This window comes from Mus pahari, chromosome 6 (genome assembly GCF_900095145.1).
Source record: "Mus pahari chromosome 6, PAHARI_EIJ_v1.1, whole genome shotgun sequence".
NCBI lineage: Eukaryota > Metazoa > Chordata > Mammalia > Rodentia > Muridae > Mus > Mus pahari.
In genome coordinates, this window is record NC_034595.1 from 76099885 (window position 1) to 76119051 (window position 19167).

General features: G+C 44.6%; 1 protein-coding gene across 1 annotated transcript in view; it reads left to right on the plus strand.

Moving 5' to 3' along the window:
- The window catches only part of Gnl2 (G protein nucleolar 2), a 24476-nt gene continuing 5309 nt past the window's right edge, over positions 1 to 19167 (plus strand). The window contains exons 1-12 of the mRNA XM_021199894.1: positions 1 to 181; positions 4317 to 4401; positions 5340 to 5434; positions 7088 to 7227; positions 10305 to 10489; positions 11919 to 11985; positions 12880 to 13038; positions 13540 to 13653; positions 15655 to 15783; positions 16939 to 17043; positions 17784 to 17942; positions 18113 to 18226. Coding sequence (XP_021055553.1) covers positions 118 to 181; positions 4317 to 4401; positions 5340 to 5434; positions 7088 to 7227; positions 10305 to 10489; positions 11919 to 11985; positions 12880 to 13038; positions 13540 to 13653; positions 15655 to 15783; positions 16939 to 17043; positions 17784 to 17942; positions 18113 to 18226 — 1416 coding nt within the window. The 5' untranslated portion in view covers positions 1 to 117. The remainder of the gene's footprint in view (positions 182 to 4316; positions 4402 to 5339; positions 5435 to 7087; positions 7228 to 10304; positions 10490 to 11918; positions 11986 to 12879; positions 13039 to 13539; positions 13654 to 15654; positions 15784 to 16938; positions 17044 to 17783; positions 17943 to 18112; positions 18227 to 19167) is intronic.

Sequence of the window (19167 nt, forward strand, 5' to 3'; positions counted from 1 at the left end):
AGTGACGTTGCGCGTGTTCGGGGTCCAACGTGCTTCACCCAGGACGCTTTCCCGGCTGGGAAGTTCTGAAGTGGTTTCCCTCGCGAGTAGCAGAGCGGTGTCGGTACGGACGTCAGGATGGTGAAGCCCAAGTACAAAGGACGGAGCACCATCAACCGCTCGGCGGCCAGCACCAACCCAGGTACGGCGGACCGGGCGTGACCTGGGCGGCGGGAGCTGTCGGGGAGGGAGGGAGGCCCGGGCGGCGGACCCGGGGTGGAGGCACCTGCTCTAAAGTTGGGGAGTGAGTCACGCCAGCCTCTGGAGCCCTGAGGCCTCTCAAGAGGAGGTGTAGAGAAAGGCAAGTTAAAAGTGGACTAGGGTCCTGGAGTCCTGGTACACGCCTGTCATCCCAGCACTTAGGAAGCTGAGGCAGGGGGATCGCGAGTTAGAGGCTACCTGGACTCCAGGGCACAGACTCTGAAGACACAGAGTGGAGTAGGCTGGCTCAGGTGGCATTTTACCCTTAACCATAGCATTCGTGCCACCTTAGCTTTGACCGTGGAATCAGACGATGCATAGGCAACACTTCAGGTAAATATAATGATTTCAATAGAGGTGGTTTTGAGAAACGAGAAATTCCCATCTACAGGGCGAACAGAACAGGCTTTCGAGGAGTCCCTCCCACCTTGATTTAGCTACTAAAACTGTGTTTAAATATGGTTTAGGCATAGAGGGGCTTGGTGACGCTTCTCTGTAGTTCCCAACACTGGGAAGGCAGAACAGACAGATCTCTTGTGAATTCGAGGCCAGCTTGGTCTACATAGTGAGACTGTCTCAAACTGGTGGGGGAAAAATTAGGTATACTCTTGTCTCCATAAGGCTGCAAGGCTAGCTGACTTCAGTATCTCCTTGTAATTTGCATAATTAGGTTTTTAATTAGATTTTTTTTAAAAAAATGACGAAAACACTCATAGACTGGAGAGAACACGGGGGAAATAAGAACTCACTCATACTGCTGTTTCTGGAGGACCAGCATTCAATTCCAGTTCAGTCAGCTCTCAACTACCTGGAAGTCCAGCTCCAAGGGGAAATCTGATGCCTCTGACCTTCAAGGCATCTATCTACCCACATGTATACGTATAATTTTTAAAAGGCCCTCAAACACACTATGTAGCAGTACTAAAGGAGAATATACAGGAAAGTCGCCACATTACTTTGCTATCTTTCATAACAGTATTTAGTCACATAATGCCATGCATTTGGAAAATATACTTAGGGTTGATTGGTGATTCATTTGATGATGTTTCTAAGCAGGGGTTAAGTTTATCAACAGCTGAAAAATGTAGATGGAAGAAGCCTTGAGGGTTAGTAGAAAGAGGGATTCAGGAAAAGGATACATTGCCTGATGTGTGTGGGTAGACTTCTCAGTAGAGAGCTTCAGAGGTTTAGTTTGATTTTGGGTTCTCTCTTAAAATTTAGAGTGGGAGGGGCTGGAGAGGTGGCTCAGGGGTTGAGTGCTGGCTGCTCTTGCAGAGGTCCTGGTGTGATTCCCAGCACCCATGATACACACCACCATCTGTAACTCCAGTTCCAAGAGATCTACCACCCCCTTCTGGCCTTCAGTGACACACTGTGTATTTGGTGCACAGACATGTGGGCAGGAGATGGTATATACATATGTACATATTATACTTATATATTGAAGTATAAATAAAATTACTAAAAATTTAGGACAAGAGAATTAGTTATGAATTCACAAAGAAGATTTCTAGATATGCTGCTTCTAACCTCAGAAGCTGTGGGTACCTGTCCTATAAGCCATGATTTGTGTGGAATTTAACCCAACTTTTAGAACCCATCATCATCTCTTGAAAGTTAAGACAGACAACCGGGCGTGGTGGCTCACACCTCTAATCCCAGCACTTGGGAGGCAGAGGCAGGCGGATTTCTGAGTCCGAGGCCAGCCTGGTCTACAGAGTGAGTTCCAGGACAGCCAGGGCTATACAGAGAAACCTTATCCCAAAAAACCAAAAAAAGAAAAGAAAAAAATAAAAGACAAGACAGGTGATGGCTCACACTTTTAATCCCAGTACCTGGGAGGTAGAGACAGGTGGATCTCAGTAAGTTTGAGGTGAGCCTGGTCTACAGAGGGAGTTCCAGGACAGCCAGGGCTACACAGAGAAATCCTATCTTGAAAAACCAAACAAAAAAGACTAAAAATATTCCCTTTAAAAAATATTTATTTACTTTGTATTTGAGTTTTACCTACATAATATGTACACTCTGTTTGCTCCTATAGATGGTTGTGAGCCACCTTGCAGGTGCTGGGAACTAAACCCAGGTCCTCTGCAAAATTAGCAAGTTCTCCTAACTGCTAAACATCTCTCTGACCTAGTCCTTTAATTTATTTTTAGATAGGGTCTCAGTGTGTTGCCTCTGACTCACCGATTGGCCAAGGATATCTTCTAACTTTTTTTTTTTTTTTTAATTTAAAGAATATGAGTACACTGTAGCTGTCTTCAGACACACCAGAAGAGGACATCGGATCCCATTACAGATGGTTGCAAGCCACCATGTGGTTGCTGGGATTTGAACTCAGGACCTACTGGATGAGCAGTCAGTGCTCTTAATCACTGAACCATCTCTCCAGCCCCTGTTTTCTAACTTCTGATCCTTGCTTCTAGTGCTGGAATTAGTGGCTGTGCCACAGTGGCTGGTTTGTGCGGTATTAGGGATCCCAGCCAGGGCTTTGAGTACCAGGCAAGCACTCTGCCCATTTATCTACGTGGCTATTGTGGACATAGTGGTCGTCACACAAACTTTCTAAAGATGGATATTGATTTTATGTAACCAATGTGGATTATGACTGAGGATTAAAAATTAAATGGCAGCCAGATATGGTGACGCACACTTTTAATCTCAGGACTCAGAAAGCAGGAGCAAGCAGATCTCTGTGAGTTCCAGGACAGCCAGAGTTACATTGTGAGACCCTGTCTTAAATAAATAAATAAATAAATAGCTGCCCAACATGCTCAATTCCTCCCACAGTGGTACTCAAAGTTCTTGTCACAACTCCCCCACTTTCTCACTTACATATTCCCTTTTTTTTAGAGAAATAAAAATCCCAGACTTCTGAAAATTCAGTTTGTGTAAGACTGAATGAGAGCCTTAATGTCTGATAGTCTGAAGTCCCTTTACCACAGATCCTTGGTTCATTCTGAAGCAAGGCAGGTAAAATGAGAAGAATAACGTTCCATATGCTGTCAGAGTCTTGAGTTACAAGTTGTCCAGATGAATGTGCCTGAGGTGCTGTAAAGTTGTCATGTGGGGTTCTTTATGCTGCTGCTCAGGATTTAAGAAAGGGTTCAGAAGCCAGGCAGTGGTGGCGCACGCCTTTAATCCCAGCACTCAGGAGGGAGCAGAGGCAGGCGGATTTCTGAGTTCAAGGCCAGTATGGTCTACAGAGTGAGTTCCAGGACAGCCAGGGGTACACAGAGAAACCCTGTCTCGAAAAACCTAAAAAAGGACAGATATTCTGGAGAGTGTGTGCTAACTCCAGGATGCTTCTTTAAAGATTGACTCTATAGTCCCCCCCCAATCTCTTTTTTATTGTTTTGCCAATTTTGCAACCATTTTTTAAGATTCAAAAAATTTATATGTATTTGTGTTTACATACATGTATATATGTATACCATTGTATGTGCCTGGTGTCTACAGAAGCAAGAAAAGGATGTTAGATTCCCTGGAACTGAGTTACAGTTGTCAATGGTCACATGAGTACTAGGAACGGAACCCAGCTCCTCTGTAAGAACAGTCAGTGCTCTTACCCAGCGCCTTTTTTTTTTTTTCTTTTTGTTGTATTTGGTTTTGTGTGTTTTTTATTCCATTCTATATCTTTGTTAAACTGAGACCATGATCAATGTCCTTTGTAGTTGAGAGCACAAAATGTATCAAATGCTTGTGACTCTGCCAGTTAACAGCCATATGTGGTTACTTACTGTGTCTCAGTAGCAGGGCATAACATAGCTTTTTTATATGACTGTGTGGCTTGAGATGAGGCTGGTAGTGGGGAGCATAGTGCTGGTGCCAGAAACAAGACTGGTGAGGTTAGCATCCTGCTGTCAAATACAGTTCTTTTGGAAGTTCAGAGGTGGAACTCAGCTTTGGCATAGCACATTGCTCATAGTCATTTATTAGAGCAGCATATGGAGAGAGTAGACATTTCTTTGGTAAGGTTAGCTTGGCTAGTTTGGTAAGCACTTGGTTGGCACATTTTAAACAATGACTATATTTAACAGTTACTGGATATCAAAAGGCTTATTGTTCATTTCTAGATCGAGTACAGGGAGCTGGAGGCCAAAACATGAGGGATCGGGGCACAATTCGGCGCCTGAATATGTACAGGCAAAAGGAGCGCAGGTGAGCACTGGGTACAGCCAGCCTTCCCTTTCCTTCATGCCCTGGATTTAAAATTGAGACCTGTTAAGGCTCGTTCCCACCCTCACTTTTCTCCAACTAAGAGTAGGATGTTTTCAAATACCATCTCCTAGGAGTGTTGCTGTGGTGATGATATAGTTAATATGGTTAAAGTCATGGGTTGTAGATGGCGAAGCGGTGATTGTTTCCTAACACTTCCCGGCAAGTGGCCATCCTGTTCCTCATACACTGATTTCCAGCAGTGTAGTGTCAGATCCCAGCTAAATACCCATCAGCCACAAGTACAAAGTGTGTAAGACTACTTAGGAAAACTGCCAGGAAACTTGGCTGTTAGAGCCAAACATAGATCACAGCATTGTGGCACTAGGCTGCTCATCCCAGCCCAGCGTTCTGCTGAGGCAGCCTCCACTCCAGGGACTTGCTGAGAGTGGCATTTTGCTAGCTGGTCTTAATTTGTTTGGTAATTAGATTCATTTCTTCTGAAAGCTGTGTGTAAGACACAGTCAGTAACCTAGCCTGCCTCAGTCGCCCTCTTTGCAGTTTGTTTTAGAATTTTGAGTTCCAGGATAAATCATCCTCTACTTAAAATTCATTTAAACCAGCCTTTAAATAATTACCAAAAAAACTCAAGTATGTGATTTTTTTTTTTTTTAAGAAAACAAACAGTAAATGGATTTTTAAACATCAGCATTGTTACTCATCTAGCAGAAATCATTACGTGCTCTGTTGCAAGAGGTTAAACGGCTTTTGGGCAATCTGTTTCAAATGTAGAAGGACTTTTTGTTTACTGAAGTCTGTATTTCATGATCGTTTTAAATCCCTCCAAAGTCCCCTTGATGGAAAGCATGTCCGTGAGCCAGAGTGTGCTCTTGCTGCCTTGCTTCTGTCGTCAACCCAAATCTGTTATTTCCTCAATTTAGGAACAGTCGTGGTAAGGTGATTAAGCCACTGCAGTACCAGTCAACTGTGGCTTCTGGCACAGTGGCCCGAGTGGAGCCCAATATCAAATGGTTTGGTAAGTGTCCTCCTGTGTCTCCTCTCTACAAAGTGGATGTTGAGTGGAAAAGACTCAGATGTTGAAACATCCACAAGAAGGTTCTGGTTTGTGAGACTGCCACTGCTTAGAAAAAGGCACTGAAGAGTTCCCACGTGGACACCGTGCCTTTGGAAGAGAGCTAGCTCATTCTTAGTTGGACATGAGCCCTCATGAGCACAGAGGCCTTTAGATCCTTGCTCATGGAAACATCTACCGACCGTGGGCTGTTCATCTCTTTGTTTCTAGTTGGCTGGGGAGATGGCTATATAAGAAGTGGCCTTGCGGATGCTCTGGTCCCTTTACCTAGTGGCAGATGGATGTCCTTATTAGTTGTTGCAGGAGTGGAAAGAGTCTGTCCAGTCTCAGGAGTTTGGGTCTTCTTTGGGAACACTGCTTTCCGCTGTAATGTTTAGATAGTCACTGTTTGACATCTGACCTCTGTGCTAGGTGCAAGTGGCCCCTGCCTGTCACTGTATCTAATGCCTTTTGATGGGCTGCTCCCAGGCAACTGAAACAGAAAGAGAATCAAAATTCGGTTCAAGGACAGAGTGGGGGAAAGTGGGGGAAGAGTGCTTGACTGTATGTGTAAAGCGCTAGGGTCTATCCCCATCACTGGAAAAGGAGATAAATGTTGATGTGTATGTGTATCAGAGAAGACTGTGGAGGGATTATTTACCATGGAGCTGGGTATTTAGAATCAAGTTGTATATGTGGCTAGAGGCAAGTTATTAAGTCTCTGTCCTTTAATTTCCTAATTCTAAAATTGGAATAAGAATGGCAGTATTTCAAGATGTGGTAGGGGCAATCCTATAATCCTAACACATGAGAGTTGGAGGTAGGAGAATCAGAAGTTTAAGGTTAGCCTGGATGACTTGAAATTCTGTTTCAAAAAACAAAACAAAAACAAAAACAAACAAACAAACAAAAAACCCCGAGGGTTGGTATGGAGGCTCGGTGGTGAAGGTATTTACCCTCAAGCCTTACAACTTAGGTTCTATCTCTGACCCCTACAGAATAGAAGGCAGAAAGGGGATAACAACTCCTGCAGGCTGTCCTCTGATCTCCACACAGGTGCTATGGTGCCCCATCACAAATAAGTGTAAAAAGAAGACCATGTAACTGCTTAGCATAATCCCTGGCAAGTAGTGAGTGTTGGGCACTTGACCCTTGTGTCCGTATCTGCTGTTGTTGACTCGGATGTGTCCTGGATACTTTACCAGTCCCTTTGAGCCCTCTTAACTCTGAAGTTTGGGGATCTTTCTCTGTGTGAACTGATCAGCTGTGATTGGCTCCAGGTTTCTTTGCCAGGACTGGCAGGAACATTTGTCAAATCTCAGTTCCATTCAGTGATGTTTAATTTTTGTTTTCATCCAGTCAGGAAGTTGGGCTCTGAAAACTGTTGAAACCTATTATGTGTTTTAGTTGGTGGGTGAATTCCCAGTGTGTGAGTGCAAAAGAGGCATGCTTCCCCCCTTTTCTCAAGTTTGCAAAGAGCTCTAAGGAGTGATGAATGCGTAGGCTCTGGGGGCTTGAGAATGACCTGGCGACTTGCCTTCATCCCCTGTCAGAAAGTGCATGCAGAGGCAAAACCAATCTCTGTATTAAATGGCATGTTCTCTGTCTGTGAAACAGGAAATACTCGTGTGATCAAGCAGGCATCATTACAAAAATTTCAAGAGGAAATGGATAAAGTTATGAAGGATCCATACAAAGTTGTCATGAAACAAAGCAAATTACCGATGTCTCTTCTGCACGATCGAATCCAGCCTCATGTAAGACGAAGTGCCATGTCAGTGCTGTGGTTTTTAGGGCCGGCTCTGGGCAGATAGATAACTGCTTTAGTTTGGCTTTGGCTTTCGTAAGTAGCACTGAGGGTTTTATGAGTTTTGGGTGCTCTCCTTTGTCACCCTTACTTTGTCACCCTTACTGTGAATTGAGTTTGGCCCAGGAGGTGGATTACTGTGTGGATCCAAACGAGGCTTTGCAGTGAGACCTGAATTTCTGTCTTCACCCAGCCCTCCTTTTTTCTTAGTTATGGTTCTCATGAACCTTAACTTCTTGCCATAAAGAGAATGCACCTGCCTCTTTCCATGTTTGGATACAGCTGAAGCACCTGTAACTTGCTCTAATAAGCATGCAACACCCTGCCCAAGGCTAAAGAGATGGTAGCTTTTAGTAGTGTGTGCGTGCGTGCATGTGCATCCATTTGTGTCTTCACATGTACAAGTGGAGGCTAGAGGACAACCTGGACTGCCATTCTTCAGGACTATCTACCTTTTTTTCTTTTCTGAGGCAGGTTCTCTCACTGGCCTAGAACTTACTAAGTTGGCCAGCCTGGCTAGGAAGAGAGAGCCTGGAATTGTCAGGCTTGGTTCACCATCTCAGGAGATGAGGGAGGAGTGAAGGCTGAGGTGGAAGGAGGCCTTCAGGGTTTTGTGAACTCCTTGGAGGTTTTTGTCAGGTACAGGAATTGTTAGCTGCTGGAGTTGTGTAGTACAGTAAGGGCTGACTCTGGTCTGAGCAGAAGGAGTTCACACAGAACAAAGAAGTGGCTTAATGTTTGCCTGCACATTTTAAACTTGCATTGAATAATTCCCAGAAACCCAGCCAGTGCACATGCTTGAGTGCCAGTGTGAGGAGGGGAGGGAAACATTGACATGCATACAAGGATTAAACAGTTCAAAGAAAAGTGTTTACTTACAGAACAGAATCAAAAGCCAAGCTGCCTGGTGCCCCAGGGTTGTCAATTATGTTGTGTTTTATGATGGACTTGAAGAATGGCACCTATTAGTGAGTGACTGTTTCCTTTCAGGAAAACAGATGAGTGTAATTCATGAACCACAGACAAGTTGCTCATTTCCCTTGTTCTCTTTGTCTCTTCTCCCTAAAGCCATCTTCTAACCAACTATTGAATCCATTTCTGGGAAGAACAGAGGTTCCATTGTGGATTTATTGCTTTGTTGCTTGCTCCAGTTGTTCGTTGCTCAGATATCTGATGTGTGAGATGAAGGAACCTTCAGTTTCAGGAGTCAGCTTGTGTTTTGATGGAGGAAAATACTCAGAATAATTGGTGGGCTTTCTGCGTTGGCTTTGAAAACCCTTTCTATTTTAATCCAGTGGCTGTAGCTCTAGTTCTAAAATGCTTCTGCTCAGGGGAAACAAATGAGATCTATTCTAACTTTTTTTTTGTTTTGTTTTGTTTTTTTTCAAGACAGGGTTTCTCTGTATAGCCCTGGCTGTCCTGGAACTCACTTTGTAGACCAGGCTGGCCTCGATCGAACTCAGAAATCTGCCTCCTGAGTGCCACCACGCCCGGCTCTATTCTAACTTTTACACATTCAGTTCTGTGTGTTAGATGTATTTCTGTAGGAATAGAGTAAAAATAGTGTGACTTTGCATGTGCACCCTAATTATGTAGCATTACAGTAAGTAAGCTGATTGCTTCAAAACCATGCGTTTCATAGGTTATGAGATGTGTTACAGGCAGTTGTGAGACAAGTGATGTGAGTGTTGGAAATTGAACTCGGGTCCTCTGGAAGAGCAATATGTGTCCTTGATTGTTGAGCTATCTCTCCAGCCGTTATAAGATTTCTGAGGATAATATTTGCTCACACTTGTTTGTATAATTGATATGGTTGTGTGTCACTTGTCTCCACCCACCATCTCCTGGGATACAGACTAACACCACTGCATCTTTTTGTGTAGTTTGTTTTTGTTTTTGTTTTTGTTTTTTTAACATGGCTTCCAGGGATGAAGCTGGGTATTTACCCACTGAGCCGTCTCTACAGCCCAGTCATACTTAATTTTTACTCATTGACTTCAGAACCCATTGCCACAGAAAATGCAGTTTTCCTTGTGGACAGACATTCCGTCAGTTAGAAGGTACGAGAGAATATAAGCTATACGCTCAGGGAGTCCAGGTCAATGAGGCCACCTCAGGAGGATCAGTGATGTTTGGAAGCCATGGGGCTGATCCATCCCTCAGGAGCTCCCCAGCTGGTGCTTACCAGGGCCCTATGCTAAGGGAGGAAGGCGTGTGTTGTGTTTGTTTTGAGAAAGTCTCTGCAGCCTTTAACATTCTGTTATGTGGTAGATCCTAACTCCAACTTTGACTTTTATCCTGCTTCAAGAATTCCTACGCCTGTAACTCCTTCACAGCGCATCAAGTTCTAGTTAGGATCAGGTTCCTTTTATCACATCTAACCTATTATTTTGGACTTTTGCTAGATGTTTTTCATCTGAAGCGTTTCCATGTGCATTTAATAAAAACGTTACCTAAATTAGGGAAAATGTTATCTGAGACTAAAATGCATCTTATAAAACAAGCAATTCCTTTTAGCCATGAGAGAAATTAATTTCCAAGAAAAAGTTGGCATTTACAGTTGGTTTAAAAAAGAAAAAAACACACACAAATTTTGACTGATTGTCCTTGACAAAACCTGTGAATTTGGTGAATTTTTTGCACATGTTCGAAACTCCAAAAAAGGGTCAGAAAAGATCAGTTAATTTTCATCGTTGTAGCACTGATTATATATGACTGGAGTCTGTGCCGGGTGAAGGGAAGCAGAGTTTGGCAAGTCTCACATGTGTGTTCTTACTCGGTGTCTGTGTTATTACCTTTACATACTTGCAGGAAAGCTCACAGCATTTCAGAATAGAAGAAGCCCTTGTGCAATATAAACACGAATTACAGATTTGAAACTTTACTGAGTCTGTGCTCTTGTGGGTTGTGGTGTGGTTCAAGCTTTAGAAGAAGCAAATTCACATTTTTCCCTAGGTGCTCTTTAGTTTGGCTTTGGCTCAGTGTTTTCTTTCCCGAGTCTTACCTGCACTTCTCCTTTGTCTTTAGAATGCAAAAGTCCACATTCTTGATACTGAAAGCTTTGAAAGTACATTTGGCCCAAAGTCACAGAGAAAGCGGCCAAACTTGTTTGCAAATGATATGCAGTCCCTTCTAGAAAACGCTGAAATGTCTACTGAGAGCTATGACCAGGGCAAGGACCGTGATTTGGTGATGGAGGACAGTGGTGTAAGGTATGCATTTGAGGTTCTCATCTTTGCTGCTGTGCTGCAGAATGTTTCCTCTATGCTGTGAGGTACGGGGATTGCACGCACAGCTAGTTTCTTCTTCCCTCAGACTAGAGGCATCAATGCAGTAGAGGCCAGAGCAAAAATACTTTTGCAAGGCTTCATCACCACATACCCCTCTTGGTTACCAAGAAAAAGGAATGTTTTCTTCCTTATGACAGTGGTGTGCACTGTTACTCCTAAATTTCAGAGGGTAGTTATGTTGGAAATTGACACTTTGGCTTCCTGGGTCTCTAGACCACTACAGTTTATAGTTCATCTTTTTCTGACCCTCCAGTGATAATATAAAAAGTGATGAACCTGCATAAAGGTCATGGGGTTTGTTTGCTTGTTCAGATTCATGTTTTATTTTGTGTATGCATATCTGTGGTAGATGAGTGGTCAGAGGAGCTGATTCCCTTCTTCTCCCACGTGGGCCTGCGGACCTGACTCAGGTTGTCAGGTTTGGAGCAAGCATGTTTACTCACTAAGCCATCTTGCCAGCCCTTTGTTTATTTTTTAAGTTAGTGCACAGAGTAATGAGTTTCATTATGGTGTTTTCAAAACTATGCATACTTTGTGCGGTGAGTTTTTATTTTCACGTTATATTTGCTTGGGAGAGAAAAGATGGTTAGTTTTCTTCATTCTTGTGGGGATCCATAAAGTAAAGATTACAAATTGCTGAAAGGGGTTCCCCTGCCCTGCCTCTCTTTTGTGAAATAGGGTCTTGCTATTTGGCCCTGGCTAGCCTGGAACTCAGGTCCTCTGGAGGAGCGGTAAGCCCTCTTAACTGTTGAGCCATGACTCCAGCTCCCTACTCCCCAGCCCCTTTTGTTTTTGATCCAGGGTCTCACTGTGTGTAACCCTGGTTGGCCTGAAACTCACAGAGCTCTCTCTGCTTCCTTAGATCGGGAACTAAAGGCATGCACTGCCACACCCGGCAGTGTCCTCCATTGTATACATGCACCACATCAGCCTGGTCTGCTGTTGGAGCTTTGATTCAGTGACTTTGCAGATATCCTTCCCTTTGATGTTTTGGGGTTTTTACGTTTTTGTTTTTGAGACAAAGTCTTTTCTCTTTTTTTTTGGTTCCACATGGGAGAGGTTTATTGTTTAGGGGTAGGGGGGCGGCGAAGCGGGTAGAAGGGCAGAAAAGAGGAAAAAGAGAGAAAAGGTGGGGTGGAGAGCAGAAAGAAGAAGGAGAGGAAGAGAAGAGAAGAGAGAGACCAAGTCTTATTATGCAGTCCTTGTTGACCTGGAACTTAACTGTGTAGACCAGGCTGCTAAGTCAAGGAGCTCTGTCTACCAGCTCTTAGAGCTGGGGTTACAGGTGTGAACCGTTGCCTTTATTCTTGATAGTGCTTCAGTTGCTCATTTCTGCTCCTTTCTTACTTAGAAATGAAGCTCAAGAAGAGATATATAAAAAAGGGCAGTCAAAAAGAATATGGGGAGAACTCTACAAGGTAAGGCTCGTGGCGTTCACTGAGGAGCAGGCACAGTGGCTGCCTGACTGAAGCCCTAGGATGAAGTAATGCTTTACCGCTTCCCTCATCCTCTTCCTCCATGAAAGAGCTGTGATGTAGTCTTGTGCACACTACTGCTGTGCTGGAAAGGAAGAGCACGTGTGTTATATTGCCTGTCAGTCCTCTGTACACTACCTCTTAGGATGTACCCCGCATGGTTAGTGCTGCATAAGAAGGTGTAAGTTATTGCCAGGCATGGTGGTGCATGCCTTTAATTGCAGTACTCAGAAGACAGAGACAGGCAGATCTCTGTGAGTTGCAGGACAGTCAGGACTATAACACAGAGAAACCTGTCTCAAAAACCCAAAGGGAGGTGTGGGGGGATTGTAAGTTACTTAGCCCCACTATCTCGGTCTGGGAAGGGTTAATACCTTAGCCCTAACTCTGTGGGGAAGGAAAGAAAGGCTTTGTGTATACTCCTGAGTGCTGACCTAGTGCTTTTGAACGACTGTCTGGGGGCTGGGAGGGATAATATAAAAGGCTCCAGGCACGCCATGTAATTAGTCATAGTAGGAAACTAGGACCATAAAGGTAAACTAGGCAAATTTAATTTTCTGTAAAATACACAAACCCATACACAATACCTGGTACTTGTGAATCAGATGGGCTTGATCTAAGCCAGCTTTCCTATTTGAAATTTGACAAGTTTTGAAAATTCTTGAACAGCTTTTGAATTCTGATGAGTGGACATTGAGACTGGATGCTGCTTTACCCCCCTTACAGACTTTTTGCAGTTGCTTCCAAACACGGTTTTATTCCTTTGGGCCCCCATAAATGTCCCCCTTCATTTTGTATGTACTGTAGCCAACTGTTGCTGCCTCTTTGGATTTGCAGGTGATAGACTCATCAGATGTTGTAGTTCAAGTCCTTGACGCTAGAGATCCAATGGGCACTCGTTCCCCCCACATCGAAGCTTACTTGAAAAAGGAAAAACCCTGGAAACATCTCATTTTTGTACTCAATAAGTGTGACCTTGTTCCAACTTGGGCAACCGTAAGTTCAGCTTGTGACCTAAAACCCACTGTGTAGGCCAGTAGGGCAAGCCATTCACTAACACGAGAGTGCATAGATTCTAAGCAACAGGCCATTGAAGTGTCACACTCTGGGGGTTGCCCTTACTGTCCTTATTGAAAAGAGCTAGCACATGTACTGACGCTGGGCAGGGCCACCTTCTGTCTTCTGGCAGGGGGCAGCTGTAGGCTTTTGTGTCCCCCCCAGTGGAGGCAGTTGCCAGTCACTGACTACGTCCCCATTGTGTTCCATTAATTGCATTTAGTAGTTAGGATAGTTTTTGGAATATTGTTTTGTAGTCCGTTGTTAAACAAAAGACAAAGCACTAACTGTCATACTTGAAAAAGCATCTCAAAGAATTATAGCTGCTGTTTCCCTTAGGCAATGCTGTATTTGAAGCCATCCGGTAATTCCAACTCTGATTCTTCTGAATATTGTAAACAAACAGCTATAATTTACCAGCGTGTTTTCTCCTCCCCTTAGAAACGATGGGTCGCTGTACTCTCCCAGGACTACCCAACACTGGCTTTCCATGCGAGTCTCACCAATCCCTTTGGGAAGGGAGCATTCATTCAGCTTCTGCGGCAGTTTGGGAAGGTAGGGAGGCTGCTTCTGCTAGAGCGGTGTAGCTGAGCTTACACCAGCTCAGGGGTTGGCTTGTGTGTCTGAAGTTGCTAACATTGGGTCAGTACCTTGGAGGTACCAGATCAGGAGGACCAAAAGTTTAAGCCGGAATGGCTACATAATGAAATCTGTCTCACAACAACTGTTTTGTTCACTTCTTAGTGTTTTCTAGGGGAATAAAAACCTGCAGGTGCTCTGCATCAGGAAGGGTCTGAAGCATTTTCTCATTCATGGTTACCTGCTCTGCCATATCACTAGCACCAGGTAGTTCATTCAGCCTTTGTCAAAGGATAGCTGCCCAGCCCATCACTTCAGGGACATTCTGAACCAGATCCTTCTCTTCTGCCAGGCTCTAACAAAAGACACGATTCCCGTCACACCCTTCCTCATTTCCCAGAAGCAGTACTTTTGACTCTTGGCCATCATTTCTGTTATTTCAATACTGCACGCTGTTGGAGCACATGGATGATTTATTTCTTGATTCCCCCAACTCCTTTCCCATATTTTTACATACTTATTTAATGTTTCCTGCTTTAAAATTTTAGGGTTAGAGCCGGGCGTGGTGGCATACGCCTTTAATCCCAGCACTAGAGAGGCAGAGGCAGGNGGATTTCTGAGTTCGAGGCCAGCCTGGTCTACAAAGTGAGTTCCAGGACAGCCTGGGCTACACAGAGAAACTCTGTCTTGAAAAACCTAAAAAAAAAAAAAAAAAAAATTAGGGTTAGTTGGGGGGGGGGTCCTTTTTATTTCCTTTTTTAATGTTAGACATTGAGCCCAGAGCCTTAAACATACCTTTAAGCACTTGTCAGTACTCAGCTATGAGCTCACTTAGAAATGGCTCTCACGCACGCTCCCTCTCTTTCCCTCCTGAACTCATTTCATTTTGTGGTGTTTGGAGAACAGATGGAACTGTGATGCAGGATAGCTCCATATTCACTGTGTAGCTGGGCTGGCCTTGAATTTGCAGCAGCCATCCTGCCTCAGGCTCCTGTAGCCTCCTGATGCTGGAGAGGTTATTGTGTCCATCTTCCCCACACACGTCCCTTACTCGCTCTGCTTCTCTGTACTATGGACAACAGTGTCCGGCTTAGTGTCACTTGGCGTTCACAGTCTTCTGACTGAAGTGCCATTGAGAGCAGTGCACTCAGGTGCTCTCATGCTCCTCTCTGGTCCAGGGGTTTGTCTCCACTTCACATCATTTGCTCTGTCATTTATTTGTATGTTTAACATTTGGGCAGACAGATGGTAGAGGACTTGGGCAAGCAAGTAGTCTACTTTTCAGCCAGCCTTCTCTAGTAGGAACTGACTGCTCTTAGCCTGTGGTCTGCCTTCAAGTACTAAGCCAGGCATGGTGGCACAAGCTTCTAGTCTCAGCTACTCAGAGACAAGACTCCTCTCCCCCAAATCACTTTAGCTCAGGAGATTGAAACTGCCCTGGGCAACAGAGAACTGGTGTCAAATTGAAAGCAAAAGTACCCACAACTCTGGTAGACTCTTGGTGTCTTTTTTGGTGTGGGGATGGCTAGACAGCAGTGGTGAATCTCACTGAAGGGGGTATTGTTAATTAGGGACACAGGCATTTTATTTTGGGTTTGTCGTTGTCTCCAGAAGAGACTCTTCTAGTTTCTAGATTTAGCTCTGGGAGCACTTGGGGAGCAGGGTCTAGAGGAATGGCCTCACTGCCTCGTGTTTAGACTTGGTTGGGACTTGAACACTTGCCTTTTGCTGTGCTCCAGCCATGTTCACACACACACACGTGTCTCCAGGGGGAATCTCTTAGGCTCCTTCCCTAAAGATGTCTCTACTGTGGCTAGTGATATGCTGTAATGAGATGGACAAGCTGCTGTTAACCTAGAGCAAAGATGCTTTACGTGGGTGCCTGAGGTCATGGCTGACATGAAAACACACAGTAGCCAGGGCTCTACAGACCTACCTATGATAGATGTTCTTTTCTCTCCTTTTTTTTTTTCACAGTTGCACACAGACAAGAAACAAATCAGTGTTGGGTTCATTGGCTATCCAAATGTAGGCAAGAGCTCTGTGATTAATACATTACGATCCAAGAAAGTTTGCAACGTGGCCCCCATTGCTGGAGAAACAAAGGTGTGTATGGGTTCTATTCTATATTTTATTTCTATGAAGACTTAACTCCTGTCCCCTTCCTTTTTTTTTTTTTTTTTTTCNTTTTTAAAGNTTTATTTATGTTAGGTATGTGAGTACACTGTTGCTCTCTTCAGACACACCAGAAGGGGGCATCGGATCCCATTACAGATGGTTGTGAGCCACCATCGTTCCTGGGAATTGAACTCAGGACCTCTGGAAGAGCAGTCAGTGCTCTTAACCACTGAGCCATCTCTCCAACCCCTCTTCCTTTCTTTAACAGTACTGGGGATCAAACCCAGGCCACCTCACACACATGCTAAGCAAGTGTTCTGCAGTGGACATGGTACCCGGTCCCTGTCCCCCTCTCAGGACTGGTGCACCCTGTATGCTAAGAGTTGGCTGGAGTGTGATTTGGTTATGGCCTATATTTAAGTCCTTTGTAAATTGCCCCTGTACTCTTTTTTTTTTTTTTTTAAGATTATTCATTTTTATTCGGCCTGCATGTATGTTCACTGTGTACATGTCTGTTGCTAACTGAGGTCAGAAACAGGTACCAGATCCCCTAGAACTAGAAATATTGACTGTTGTGAGCTGCCATGTGGATGGTGGGAACTGAACCTGGGTCCTCTACAAAAACAGCAAGTGTTCTAAACCACAGAACCACCCCCACATCTCTTAATTCCAACCTTTTGCTTTAATAAAACCAACCCAAGAATATTTGGTATCTGGGTTAAGAAGGAAAGAAAACGTGGTCTTTAGATAGCTTCTGATATTTAGAAGCAGCAGCCTTAACAAAGAGAGTTTTGGGAACAGCATTGTTCTGCCTAATGACAAAGAAGCTGGTATCTGTGTTTCTGAATGTTTTCAAGACTTGAAGAGGTTCACTGTGATGGCTTTGCACAATACCAACTAGAAATCCTGCCTCTGCCTTATTCTTGGACTCTTAGTGATGGAGCTCTAGTTTGAGCTTGGTGGAAGTTGTTGTCATACTTGGCTTAAGGAAAGGATGGACTCTGGCCTTATTGATTATTCAGCAGGTTGCTTTTCTCTGGCCTTCCCTTCTCTCCTTTCTAGCTTAATATGACAATGTCACAGAGCAGTGAAGTTTAGCTCCCAGTATTTGACTTTGACAAACTTAGAATTTTCTGTCTGCAGGTCTGGCAGTATATTACCTTGATGCGTCGTATATTCCTGATTGACTGCCCTGGTGTGGTTTACCCATCTGAGGACTCAGAGACCGACATTGTGCTCAAAGGAGTGGTGGGTATTTGTCCTTAACAGTTCTGGTTTTGTTTGTGGGGATCCTAAGAGCCTTTGCCATTCCTTGTTGAGAAGACAGCCTGGGGTCAGCCTGTCTAAGCAGATGCAGAGGCATGATGCTGAACAGAGCAGCCTCCTTCCCACTCAGCCTACCTCAGGAGGTCGATGGCTGTGGGCATGGCCGGTCAGTGTCATCCCACAGCAGTGTGCAGTAACCACATGGGATCCGAAGGGAAGCAGGGCTTGTTTATGCTTAGTGATAATTCATCTCATGGGTTTATGGATTGAGTCATCTTGGAACCCAGTCATTTTCTCCCTTGTTTCTGAATATGACTGAAAACTTAAATGATTCCCCCTAACCATAACCATGCTTCTAGCATAGGTCCTCTGCACATTCCTCCCGTCCTTCTGAAATTTTTGGATTGCTTTTTGTGTTCTGGGTTCTGGGAGTAGCAGGCATCTTAACCGTTCTTGCCAGTGAGTGACACAGAGCATTCCAAGCTCACACTGCCTGTGGAGGCCGCACACAGTCTGTGGTAGAGCAGGGATAGAGTTGGGCTCTGGGCTCCGTGGCTGTGGTCAGCTTTCAGGGGTGTTCCTTGCTCCTGCCAAACTATCATAATAGACACTGCAAAGCCCCACTCACCTTGTGATATGGAAATCCATTTCACTTTATACAAATCACTAAATTTTCCTGTCTATGCAAAAGAATTGAACACAGCATTTCTGTTACTCTCTAGGTTCAAGTCGAAAAAATTAAAGCTCCTCAAGACCACATTGGTGCTGTCCTTGAACGAGCAAAGCCAGAGTATATCAGCAAGACATACAAGATTGAGTCCTGGGAGAGTGCCGAGGACTTTCTCGAGAAGCTAGCTCTCCGCACTGGGAAGTTACTGAAGGTGAGCCAGCCTCTTGGGGATTGGCACTGGGATACACGGACCTGCCGTTGTGAGAGCAGTGGGAACTGTGTCAGCTGGATGGTGAGAGCAGAGTGACTAAAGTAGCCCTACCTCATCCAGAAGAGCTTTTGCTCTGTGGGTTTAACTGGGAATCTGCCCTGTCTTTTTAGGGTGGAGAGCCTGACTTGCTGACTGTGAGCAAGATGGTTCTCAATGACTGGCAGAGAGGCCGAATCCCTTTCTTTGTCAAGCCGCCAAACGCAGAGCTCCCGACCGCTCCCCAGGTAAGAAGAGGGTGATCACAGGTCCTGGAAAGTGGGCTCAAGTGACCCCAGTGTGGTGTAACTTAAGGTTGTTTCCTTCGAGGAGCGTCTTCTTCATTTTTGGTACATGTGTGTCATCTGTTGTATAGACTTGTTGAAGAGCATTAGAGACAAATGAGCAGAGTAAGGCAGAAGAGTGAGAGCAGGTACCAGCTGTGGGGCGAGGAGGAGGAGGAGAAGTTATTTGTTAAGTTTGTGTCTTCTGTGGGAGCAGAGGTGTTGCCAAAGTTCATTCATGAAGAAACCTTTTTTCAGACCAACCACAGCCACAGAGAACAGGTGGTAAATCGGTGCCCTTGCTCTAAAGAGAATTGGGAGCTTACAGGCAGGGGAGCAGCGGAGTTGATAGCATTCTGGTCAGGAGGTGTTGGGCTTAGGGACTGAGCTGGGACACAGACAAGAAGCTGCCTACTGCCCCATATCTTTTACCCCAATGGTGCCTTGGCCAAAGACGCCATCTTAACACATGACTTTCCTGTTTCTAGGGTCTTTTTCAGAATTCAGCAGGTCTCTGGAAGTGATGGTTTTGGGTTTTGTTTCTGTGTTCCATCATTAGGATCCCTGTAGCTCTAGTCTTCTCCTGGAAATACCTCTTAACTAAAGCAAGATGGCTCCATTTTTCTCCAGCATTAGAAGCTTAGCATGCTGTTAGGTGGTAGTGGTGGACACACCTAAAGCTGAGGGCAGACCAGCCAAGGACACACTGAGAAACTCTGTCTTAGGGGAGAAGACTTAGTGTGCCTGAGATTGACATTATCTGGCTTTCTTCCCCCTTCTCTCAAAAACCACAACCAACCAAGTACAACAGTTTCCCGGTCTCTCTGCTCTGTAAGTGATATCATTCATTCACTCATCAATCCATTCATTTAGCAACCAGAGTGGGCAGGAGGGCCGCCATGAAA